The 13,355-nt window shown below is 30.9% G+C and overlaps 1 protein-coding gene across 1 annotated transcript in view; it reads left to right on the top strand.

The window, feature by feature from the left end:
• LOC127734814 (uncharacterized protein KIAA0825-like) overlaps positions 1-8,852 on the top strand; it is a 35,850-nt gene extending 26,998 nt beyond the window's left edge. The window contains exons 20-23 of the mRNA XM_052244833.1: positions 2,105-2,207; positions 3,495-3,598; positions 4,237-4,436; positions 5,673-8,852. Of these exons, the coding sequence (XP_052100793.1) occupies positions 2,105-2,207; positions 3,495-3,598; positions 4,237-4,436; positions 5,673-5,867 (602 nt within the window). The 3' untranslated portion in view covers positions 5,868-8,852. The remainder of the gene's footprint in view (positions 1-2,104; positions 2,208-3,494; positions 3,599-4,236; positions 4,437-5,672) is intronic.
• Positions 8,853-13,355: the final 4,503 nt, after the last annotated feature.

Raw genomic sequence — 13,355 nt, 5'->3', positions numbered from 1 at the left:
TCAATTTCATAAATTCATCTTCACCGATTTGACTCAAATTCTCATATTTGATGATTTATAACATACTAAAACGTAAAAAAAAATACAAAAAGTTTAAAATAAACAATTAACAATGCATGGACTTGATAATTTGTATCAACATTTGGTGTGTATTTTTGTCTAGACGTCATCTAATTAACCATTGAGATGACCTCCGAAGATATCCCGATATAAGCATAAATATAAACATAAACTGATAGCAACCACATGCAATTGGATGTTCTAGGTCTGTTTGATTTCATATTGTAGGTTAAAAAGTATGTTTATCATTGTTTTTACCTGTGTTAGAATGATTTTTTTGTGGATTGAATCAGTCAACCAAATGATTCATCCTTGTTTCACTTTCAATGTTGACATGCTTTTCCTTTTAATAGCTGAATACATGCGTAACCCATTTCCAGCTAAGGGTTAAATTAAAGGTCACATGAATACGAATTCAAAGAGGTCGACTATTATTCACTTGCAAGTGAATAATTCATCAGCGATGTTATTTATCTTATTTTGACAAAATTGAATTAAATTGGCTGCTAAAAGCAAATTAGTATTTCACTATATCACTTTCACAAAAAATATCATATTTTACTTTTTTGTATATCTCATAGCTAATGCCCCTTTAAACAACATCTATTCAATTTATTTTGAAATTGAGAATGGAAATGGGGAATGTGTCAAAGAGACAACAACCTGACCAAGGAGCATAAATCAGCCAAAGGCCACCAATGGGTCTTCAACACAGCGAGAAAATCCCGCACCCAGAGGCGAGCTTCAGCTGGCCCCTAAACAAAAATGGGTACTAGTTCAATGAAATTGGATGTCACACTAAACTCCAAAACATATAAATGAACTAAAATTAAAAAACATACAAGACTAACAAAGGCCAGAGGCTCCTGACTTGGGACAGGCGCAAAAATGCAGCGGGGTTAAACTTGTTTTGTGAGTTCTCAATCTTCCCCCTATACCTCTAGCCAATGTAGAATAAACAAACACACAGCAATACGCACAGTAAAACTCAGTATAAAAGATGCATTTGAGGAATAGATAATTTATTAATTGTTTGTCTTATTGGATATATAAGAGTTGAAAATACTGTTTAGGGCTAATTACGCAACCCTAAGATGGTACACTGAAATCACAATGCATGGCTTTTGCTTTTGACCCCCTCCCCACTATATAGGAAGGTATCCTGGATGTACTTATATTCAGATCTGTTAATCTCCTTCATCCCCCTAAGAAGTAGACTCCAATCTTTTGTATGCATGGCTTTTGATTTTTTCACCCCTTCAATGCAATTAGGGAATATGGTATTTATTGCAGATCTTGAGTATTATTGGGCTTATTTTGCCCTGTAAATGCATTAAAAATAATAAAATTATGTGATATCGTTACTTAAAATAATTAAACCTCAGAAAAAAAGATATTCAGAAAATTTGAACAATAGCTGTGCATATATGTCACAATTTTACTCTGATTTCACTTAAATGACATCATCATAGTATCAATAAGTGAATGAAATTGAGTTATTTTATAATTTTAAGAATATCCTATAATTTCAATGTTCAACAGCTTCTTGGCTAAGGGTGCAGCATTTAGCAGTAAGAGCAAAAACTGGTTGGCTGAGATTAATCTTTTTCTTTGGAATATCATTTCTCTGATGATAAAAATTCTTTATCTTGACTGATTTTGGTCTAAATTTTTAGTGTTTTTGCTTATTCAGAAAACATTGGTCACCTGCATCGACCAAAATTATTATTTAAAGGGTCCATTTCATACCTATCTATATACACCTTTTTTTAATGTCAAAGTCTTCAAGATAGAAACAGCAGATAAATAAAATCAGTATATTAAAACAGCACAATGGTCAGAATCTGGAATATAAAGTTTACTTCTTACCCTCCCGGAGCACCTGAGATCAACCCCGGTTTTTGGTGGGGTTCGTGCTGTTCAGTCTTTAGTTTTCTATGTTTTGTTAGGTATACTGTTGTTTGTCTTTTGGTCTTTTTCTTTTTTTGCAATGGCGTTGTCAGTTTATTTTAGACTTTTACTGATGTACTTGTTTATTTGACAGCTAAAAGTAGCAGTACACCAAAACTTGGAGGAAAGTTCTGTAAAGAAAACAAAGAATTAGCTGTTGAAAAAGTCACTTATCTTGGCAATTTCTTTAATGCTGAGTAAGTATTTTTATCACTTTCAACTATTTTTTTTATGGCAGTAAAATATCTGTTTGCAACTGTTGTTCATATTTAATTTTACAAAAAACTATAAGTGAAATGGCCAGTTTAAGTTAAAAACATTTATTAAGACATATTTATGATGTCAGTCATATCACAAATGGCATTTCTGCACCAAAGTAACCAGTCTATATTATTACTAACATTGCAATTTCAAAGGTTAAATTATGTATCTTATCATACATGTACATACTCTATTTGTTATTATTCAATATTATTGCATAAAGGTGTGAGGGTCATTTATATTTGACCATTAAATTTGTCAACAGAATAAAAAACAAAATAACAAACTTTTTTATACTGCAACTAGTTGTGTTTATTTCCAAAATATAGTATCAAAGCTATATTTTGTGCAGTCAATTTAATCATGGATCATTTTTTCCACAATCAGGGGTTCATTTAGGGATGAAAATAAGTTTGACATTTGTGTTACAATTTAAATAGCTATCAATTTATTAATTTAAGTTGCAGTATAAAACTAATATTAGGTCAATGTCAGAAAAATATTAACTTTTTTGTAACCGCACAAAACTGGGGAAGGGCTCAGTCTTCCCCAGTTTCTCAGCCTCATACAAAAAGTTTATATTTTTCTGACATTGACCTTATATTGTAAATATATTTGGTCAACAGCTTGACAGTGATGAGTTGTAAATGTTATGGATCTGTTGAACATGTAACTTCCTATTTGCTGATACTTTGGATTGGCATGCATATATAAAAAAATTTCAGCCACAAGAATTTGTCTTTTGCTAAGAGAATTCATTGTTCACATTTGCCCTGTTTCATTACCAGTGAATAATGAGGAATTTTAGTACATTTATGGTAGTTATAAAAATAAGAAGATGTGGTATAATTGCCAATGAGACAATTCTCCACCAGAGACCAAATGACATAGAAATTAAACAACTATAGGTCACAGTACAGCCTTCAACAATGAGTAAAACCCGTACCACATAGTCAGCTATAAAAGGCCCTAGAATGACAAATGTAAAACAATTCAAACCAGAAAACCAATGGCCTGATTTATGTAAAAAAATAATGAACGAAATACAAATATGTGTATGATATACAGCAACAAATGACAACCACTGAATTACAGGCTCCTGACTTCAGACAGGCACATACAGAATGTGGCGGGGTTAAACATGTTAGCGAATGTTTTGAATTGAAATTGGTTTTATGTTTATAAACAACTTCAGTGGTAAATAATATATTTTTTCATCACAGGATATTTGAGGTACCCTCATCATCAGTGTTGGAGGCAGCTACTAATGAATTTAAAGCACAGTTGTTTTCAGTATGTGCCAGTAATATACTAGATACATCTATAGGTTAGTACATTGAACTATTTGATCTGCCAGGAGAATTATGTTCCCAAATATTGAAGTATATAGAGAATGTTTTGTTTTGCTATGCGTAAATTCACATGTTCATTTATTTGTCGAGCTGCACTTTTAATCTGCTATGCCTTTTGACCAGACCAGTGAATTGGTTTCCATGATGCTAATAAAATATATAAAGTTTCTAATCACATTTTACAATTCCAATTTTTTTATTTTGAGGTAATACATTGCAAAACATTAACTAAATTACTTACGTAAGCCAAATATGACAATGACATACAAATATACAGCACAAACCTTATATATGTTAACCAACAGGTTTGCAACTTGCAGACAGTCAGTTTACTTTTTAATTCCATAAATGCTACTCAAACAATATTTCAGGTGTTCAAAGTAAAATTGCTTGTTACACACAGGTTGTTCGTCTTAAATTTACATCAATTGTGTTCCAGCAATGTTTATTTTAATGCCTAACAAATAATTCAAACAGCTCTTGAGAAAAAAAAGGATTGAAGACATGCTTAAAAAAATTGAATGGGAATGGCTTTCGTTGTAAATGAAACAAAAGTAGGGTTGTGAAAGAAAAATTCTGTTTTTGAATTCATTGTATGTTTTTTTTTTCCCAGGTGCTTCAGATCTGAGATGTTTGTACAATATAATAGCTAACAACTTCCTGTGGTTGGAGAAACACCTGGACATACAGAATGTTCTACCTAAGACTCTTAACATTCCTCAGCATTTTACCATTTCCACTGATTCACCTACAACACCAGCATTTGATCCCACCCTAGAATTTGAGTTGATAGGAAATCGAAAATTTGATCATGTAAGTCACAATTGCAAATATTTATTTGGTTTCATTATGAACAAATTTCTTTGAAAAAGAGATCATTGGAGTTAAGTCTGATCCATTTTGTTGGTTTCAACAAATGAAATATTTTAAAACTAATTGGAGTTATTAGCCTGTGTTATTTTGAGAAATTCTATCTGAAAAAAGGAGCAAACAAATAATCCTTTAATAGAAAGAATGGATATGAGGTGGTAGGATGGAGAAAATCTCATAAAATACATTGTACATAGTAGATTTATATATATATATATATATATATATAGCAAGTTTATTGTTTTCTGTTTAGTATTAAATTTATAATTAAGATCCATTTATTACATCGGTGATCCGTTTATTTGGCAATCGCCAATGGCAGTCAGCAGGGTTTAAGAACATTTGTTGTTCGACCTGTTAGTCAAATGCATTTTGTTATAATATACTTTTTCACTTTTTTGGTCTTTTGGAAAATGTTGTTTGAGTTGTATTTAGACCCCTCTACCAGGATATTTGTTTTGCATGCACACGTATAAAAATTGCGGTTTTTATCCAACGCAATCATAGGTTTGAACGTTGTTTTCAATTTAGACTTGTATATATATATATATATATATATATATATATATATATATATATATATATATATATATATATATTTTTATAAATATAAACAAGTCTAAATTGAAAACATCGTTTTATATATATATACAAAATGCTGTATAGCAGGTTATTTTTCATGTATAACTTATTTTCACTATGTTCAGCCAATGCAAAAAAAAAATTCTCACCTCGAAATAATATATATATGTTGCTAAAGTGATGAAAATACCTTCAAATAGGCTAGCAAAAGTTAAGCCAAGTGAAAATTTTATTTTTCCTTTATTTAGCAAATTAGGTAAAAAAGCTAATGTGGTGTTTCCTGATATCAAAACTGAATCAAAGAAATGTTTTAAAGTGGTTACATTTATATTATAAAATACAAAATTAGATATTGGTCAAAGGTATAACCACTAGACATAAAGGAAAAAACAGCAACACTTGAAAACACAAATTAAGAACAGCTAAAAACCAGAAATGCCAGTTCTCTAAAGCTAGCTGGTTGAAAATCTAAAATATAGCTGTCTCCAGTGGAGAGATAGCAAAACTCATTTGTAACAAAGGGAGAATCTATATTAGCCTATATCAAACTCTGTTTCAATAATGTAATATGAGATAATTTGTAATCTGTTATTATAGGATGCAGTAATGAATTTCAACATTGACTGGCAGAAGCTATTAGCCTCAGACCTAGGCCTTAGTGAATATGGATTTAGAACATTACTTTATAACAGACATGAAATGCAGGATGGAGCATACCTTGAGGAGAATGAGAAGAAACCAGTAGAAGTACTTAGATCTGTGTATGAACATGAAGACAGAGAGTTAGGATAGTCATAAAAATATAATGGAGACTTGTTTTCCTTTTTACCAAAGATATTATTGTAGAAGTAATTCTCTTCTTACATATACGTAGATTGTCATTTACCTAGAATATTATGCCATTATTTGGATGAAAAAAATTGTACAGCCACGTCTGCAGAGAAAATTGTGTATGAGGATTTTGATATCTAGCAATATTAGACACAGACATAGGCATTGCATATGCTATTTGATTCGCACCTAATTATCAATCTGTCAGATTTCTAGGCCCTTAAAAAGTTTTTCTATTTTCATACTGCAGACATCATACTATTTGTTTCCTATTTAACTAACAATTATATTTATCATTAACCTTTCTACAGTGAAACATGTAGCAAAATATTTTTTCTGTATCTCTGTTTGTTAATAGTTGGATTTATTGTGTAAAAATAATCAAATTAAGTCATGCATTATAATACTTATTTTTTTCATCTTTTTTTTTTACTATCTTTTTTGACAAATCAGGGATTTTTAATATCCATTTCAGAAAATAGAAAATTTTGAAGAAAAGTTGAAAAAAGAAAACATGAAACTCTGACATTTTTTTTTTCATCCGAGGATTCATTGAAATAATTTGGATTGTGTGATTATTTTTAAGATTATGAATTAAAAGTACATTTATAAGTATGGGAACCATGGAAAAAGACAATTCTAATTATTATAAACATGTACTTACTTTCTATATATCTTTAATTATTTATTTGAATTTTTTATAATTATTATTTTTATTACTTTGATACTTAATTGAATTTTGCTCATTGTTAACCATGACAACAGAAACCTGCCGATTATTGTGTTGATGTTTGTGTAACATACAGAGTATTTTTATTATCTCATCATTTAATAATATGTAGGGAGATATTTATTTAAAAATGTCAATATATTATTCAGTAATAATCAGTTCAGTAGGAGATATTTCAGTGTATACACTCTTGTGTATGTTAAATATTAAATTTTAAATGACAGCTAAAAAGATTTCAGTTCTGAAAATTGTATGACATAGCAATAAATGAAATCATTTTATTTTAGACACTGAAAGTTCTACTTTGAGCTGCTATCAGAAAGCTCCAATCCTTTTATTAAGTCAGTAGATAAGTTTTATCAATATTATATCTATTCATCTTGAAATCATCCTGTTCACTTTCTCTAGTTCAGGCCATTTTGATTTCTATGCCGGCAAGACATTTTATATTTTTGTGTTTTCCAAAATGTTTGGTTTCTAGCATACTTGTTGAAGGTTTTTCCACAAACATGTGTTTGGAACACAAAAAAAATCACTTCATATGGATTTTTGTACTGGCTTAACTCCTGAAAGACTAAATGTTAAATGTAATTAGTGATTCTAATGGAAGGGTGATACTGTAAATTCAGAAATTATTGCATGGTTTTTATTTATGCAAATAATGTGACTGGTAGAGTATTGCAGTAATAAGAACTCGCATTCTAAAATCTGATATATATATCTTAATGCAGTTTTTCCTGAAATAGCAATAATTAACCTCACTTTTTTGTCTAGTCTTTAAAAATCGCAATGATAAATGCACTCAGTAATTTCTGAATTTACAGTAAATGCTTCTTTGTTAAAATTCTTTCCTTGCCATTTAATGTTGAAAAGTACTCCAAAGCAGCTGATATTTTTTTTTTTTATAAACCACAAAGATAAGGAACATACATGTTAGAATTTATAATATTGTTAAAAACTCCACACAAAACATTTTTATGTAGTGTTTTGTAAATTGTTGTTCGTCTTTTTGTTGTTCTACGTTTTTCCATGGTTTTGTCAGTCTCTCTTTTACTTTAGAGTTTTTATTTTCTCTTTGGTATTTGCTGCCTCTATTTTAGATAGATCTTTAATGATATACTGAATATTGAGTTACCATGTACACACAGTAGTGCTATAGTTTCTAGTCATTTTAGTGTGTTTTATACATGTTTTAGTGTAGTATTGATTTCCGTCCATTGTTCATGTGTACAACTAATGTGTATTTGTGTCCTTTATATGTAATACCCACCAATGCCATGTAAAATGTGCCAACCCTTAATATTGTTATATATTGAGATTTTAAAGCAGGGAGATTTAAAATTATAAAAGATGTAAAACTTCTGTGTTGTGAAAAGAAATAATGTCTGAAGAAACTAGTCCACTTGTCTATGGTAATTACATTTCAAATCTTACGACTATGAAAGGCAATGTGTATTATGCTGTTTAAGAAGATTATTTTGACCAAGAACACATTTTATCCATATAATTTTTATGCCCTACCTACGATAGTAGAAGGGCATTATGTTTTTCTTGTGTGGATCCGTTCTTTGTCCGTCCGTCCGTCCGTTCGTCTGTCTGTCCCGCTTCAAGTTAAAGTTTTTGGTCATGGTAGTTTTTGATCAAGATGAAGTCCAATCAACTTGAAACTTAGTACACATGTTCCCTATGATATGATCTTTCTAATTTTAATGTCAAATTAGAGTTTTGACCCCAATTTCACGGTCCACTGAACATAGAAAATGATAGTGCGATTGGGGCATCTGTGTACTATGGACACATTCTTGTTTACATTTACTATTAAAATAATAAAACTGAACCCAAGTGGAATAGATTGACATATATTAATATTTTGTTCATACATTTTTGTTGTTGCTCATAAATTAAATAACAGTTATTTGGAACTAAAGCTTATACATATATGTCTTTATTATTCAATATAAAAAAAAAGATATTTAGGATATTTTAAATTAGAGTTGAATTAAATTTGGTTTTGAATGCAGATTAAAAGGGTTGTAACTGAAATATTAGATGCTACAATATTTGTATAGAAATACGTTTTTTTTTTACATATTCAAGATTAATTTTTGATCCTATGTGTAACTTTATATTAAGAAACTCAATTAAGATCTGTCTGTGGATTGTTGTCTGTGATATCAATTTAATTTACCTATTTATTAAATATATATTCAATTTGATCAAGCTTTTTCTATTAATGCCTTAACAAATGTTTTAACATTTGATTTCAGTAGCAAGAACAACTTAGATTTTCTATTGGAATATACACATTTGTCTGTAGGTATTAGTCATCAAGTCATACTGTTAAAAATATGTGTAAGTATTTACCTGAACTGTTTAAATGCTACTTGAAGAATTTTAACTGAAAATGACAAAAGTCCAAAATACCTCCAAAAGTCAACTATCAGCCTTCAACAATTGTATACACAATCTGTCAAGCTGTCTAAAAATTATGAATAAAGGAGAAGTTATGATTTGGGCCCAAACTGGCCCTAAAATCAAAGGTTTTTTTAAACTTGTTCTAACTTGTAGAATCAAATTTCGAACCTTTATACTTTAATAAAGCATTGTAGTTTTGGTTTATAATAACCTTTTCATGGTTTATATAGTCATAGAAAACCAGAAAATTCAACAAATTGCTAAATTATGCATAATTTTGACTTCACATTCTAAGAAATACCATAGAGCATCACCAATAAGATCAAATTTTTGCCAGGCCAGCAAACTTTTATGAAGCAGCCTATACCAAATGACATGATGCAAATTATATTATCACACAAAGGTCTACGCAAAGGTCTAGGTCTGAAATATTTTCTTTCAGTCTCATGTTTGGGGCTAGGCAGTACACTATGTGCCAATTTCAAAAGTCTTCCAAAGTCCAAGCAAATGTTAGATAGTGGTGGCTCCAACATGATCACAATGTCGCCTGCCAAATCCCCCAAGGTTGCTGGTCACTTTGCATCCCCAGATCTCATTTAAAAGGAACTATAAATATGTTCAAATATGCTTAAAAGCCACCTAGTGACCTGAGGCAATTTTGAAACATGACCTTCTGAACTGAGAAGGTACTCTACTGGAGCCCATAGTGATTTCAATAGACTGAACTTCCAGTGTTGCAAAAAACTTTTGAATGTTCATTTTTGCTAATTTGTTTGGCTGCTGACCCATGAGTTTTGCCCAACATAATTAGGACTGCTTATTTGTATTCTGATATTCAAAAGACAACATATGCAGACAACTTAAGGGGAAATTTAATCACGTTTAAATATAATTTTTCACTGATTAGGAAATTACACCAGCAATAGTAAAGGTCAGGGTTTCAAAATCTCCATTCTTCATGCAAGTTGTTTTGAAATTTTGTTAAAATCAAAATTTAGAATGAAGATAAGATGACATCTTGTTAATTGGTCAATAATATTTAGACCTAAGCAAACACAACTATACTAGTTATTTGTGAAATTAAGAAAAACTTTTGCTGTGAATTTTTTTTAAAGGGAATAGGAAAATACTAATGGTAAGCAAAGGTATCTAAACATCCACCACATACTTCAGACATCAGCAAGATTGTCTTGAGAATATATAATATTACAATATGGTGACCTGCACTTGGTAGAAAAAAATTCCATGGGGAGGGGGTGTTTTGGCTGCTTCAATACACAGTATAATTTAATAATTGTTACATCTCTTTTATGTACACCTTGCCCAAAGTGTCATGTGAGCTATTGCAATCACATAAACTTTAACAAGTCTTCTCTTCTGAAACCACTGGACCAATTGCAACCAAACTTTAACTGAATGATCCTTAGGGTATATAGATAATTTTGTGTTTTTTTTTTGTTTCTGACAAACTACCAACATGGTTGCCACGGTTAAAAGAAAATCTGACAGGACAGGGCAAATATGCTCAGAATGTCAAGATCTACCTCCTTATTTCTACCAAAATTTTCAGGGGACTTCTTACTGTAGTTATTGCCCTTTAATGACATTTTTGATTAATTACGAGTTTTTGCCTATAATCTCGTAAACTATGATAAAAAGGTAGAAAATGTAAGCAACAAAAATGATCTGGAAAACAAGATCTACAAAAACACCAAACTGACTGAAATCGTCATAAGACTCCTTAAATAGCAGTTATTGCCCTTAAATGATGAATATTTTTTTTCTAATTTTTATAGTTTTTGCCTAATATCTCTATTATAATAGATAGGTAGAAACTGCAAGCTGTTTACCCTCCTTAAAATAATGTCAATTGGTAGAAAATATAAAGGCAGTACAAATTAAACAAAGCATTATATTAGAATGGTTATTGAATAATTTACTCTTTCTCAAGACATTTAAGAAAATTTAATTTTTAAATAAATTATTTGAGAAATCTATACTTCTTTTCAATGCTTAAATTGAAATTAATATGATATTTAATAATATGTATGTAATTGTCGTTTGTGTCCAGTTAACATCTGGCTGCAGTATAAACTAACATCAAGAAAGTTTATTAATGATTATAAAGTTTATTACTTGGTGTGGGAACACTTTTATATATGTAGGACTCTAAAGTGGGATGGGGACGCTAAAACGCGATGATCACGCTAAAGTGCGACGGAACACGCTAAAGTCTGATGCTGCAATACGCTAAAGTGCGTTTTTCCGCGAAATGGCGTTTGTTCGCGAAAGTATGGACGTTTGCAACCATAAATAGCATTATGACGCTACACGCCGTTTATACAAACAAAAATGGACATGGGTAAACGAGAATGTTTGTGCAGATGAAGTTTTTTTTACTAGACACGAAAACAAATGATTCCAATTTTGGTTGGTGCTAGAAAAGTTTGTATGCGGAGGAGTTATTTCCCAAAAAATCATCGACAGTAACAGAGTAATTGGAAGGTGTATACCGTAAAAGAGAGCGAAAACGGCAAAATACACCAAGTGTCAAAGTATTTAATTCGTCCAAATTTGATTTAGAAACTCCTTCTATGTTTTTAATCTCATGTTATTTACTTGCATGAAATAAAAGCTACTTTTTAATTTTCTAATTGAAATATTTTATAAAACAATTTTTTACAATATGGTTCGTCATGTCTGTGAAAGAGATAGAAAACAATAAACAATAACAAATAAGAAGTTGTGGTGTAATTGTCAACGAAACAACTATCCACCAAAGACCATATGCACTTAGCAACATTATGAACTTCAACGTGGAGGCTTGGCTTACATCGCATAGAAGCTATATAGGACCACGAAACGACTAATGTAAAACAATTCAAAAGAGAAAGACAACAGCATGATTTATAAACAATACAATAGACGAAAAACTAATATGAACACAGCAAAAAACATAAACCATTGCCTGAACCCCATTCTCGTTACACCATCGCACTTTTAAAAGCGTGTTAAACCAACGCTCTTTAGCGTGTCATGTATACCATCGCATTTTAGCGTGTCATCTGATCGCACTTAAAAAAAACAAACAACCATCGCACTTTAGCGTCTGAAACCATCGCACTTTAGCGTAGACCATCGCACTTTAGAGTGACCATCGCACTTTAGAGTACCATCACACTTTAGAGTCCTACATATATATATGAGAACCACATAAAGAAAGATGGATTGAAATCAAATACAAAGAAGTAAAGCTTAGTATGTAGGTAACAAGACAGTGAAAATTCAGAAATATACCCAATACATATAAACTATATTGTTGTTTGCTTCTTGTATTTTTTTAACTTATTTGAAAAGAAGTGCTAGAAAACTATTTTTTTTCTCATTATGTCAAAAAGGAGTTCTAAGCAATTTTTACATTGATAAGAGAATACATTAATATTAATGCTATCATCTAAAAAACAAAGGGGAAATATGTAGTTTTATTCAAAATAAACACTGAAAACGTTGATAAAAATGTTGATAAAAAAATCTCCAGTTATGAGGCCCAAACTCAAGGGGAAAATTTTCAAATCTCCAGTTGTGACTTGACAACTCTGTCACATGTATGTTATCGGCAAAGATGATCAGCAATACTAGATCTACAAGAATACCAATATGACTTAAAATCATTAGATGACCCCTTATAGTAGTAAGTACCCATAACAGATGATTTTTTTACTACTGAGTTTTGGCCTATCTTCTTTAAAACTATAATATATAGGTAGAAACTGTATACAGCAAAAAATAATCAGTAATCTTAAGAGTCTTTGCCTATCATCTCTATAATAGATAGGTAGAACTCTTAAGAGCAATACTAGATCTACAAGAATGCCAAAATGACTTACAACCATTGGATGACCCCTTATAGTAGTAATTGCCCTTAGTAGATGATGTTTTACTAACTTTGAGTTTAGATAAATAAGAAGATGTGGTATATGAGTGCCAATGAGAAAACTCTCCATCCAAGTCACAATGTATAAAAAGTTAACAATTATAGGTCAAAGTACGGCCTTCAACACGGAGCCTTGGCTCACACCGAACAGCAAGCTATAAAGGGCCCCAAAATGACTAGTATAAAACAATTCAAACAGGAAAACCAACGGTCTAATCTATATAAAAAACGAGAAACACCTATGAACCACACCAACAAATGACAACCACTGAACAACAGGCTCCTGACTTAGGACAGGTGCATAAAAATGCAGCAGGTTTAAACGTTTTAACAGGCACCAACCTTCACCCTAACCTGAGACAGTAGTGTA

The sequence above is a fragment of the Mytilus californianus genome, unplaced genomic scaffold (assembly GCF_021869535.1).
Source record: "Mytilus californianus isolate M0D057914Y unplaced genomic scaffold, xbMytCali1.0.p SCAF_3, whole genome shotgun sequence".
In the NCBI taxonomy this organism is placed as follows: Eukaryota; Metazoa; Mollusca; class Bivalvia; order Mytilida; family Mytilidae; genus Mytilus; species Mytilus californianus.
This window is presented reverse-complemented; position numbering and strand designations above follow the sequence as displayed.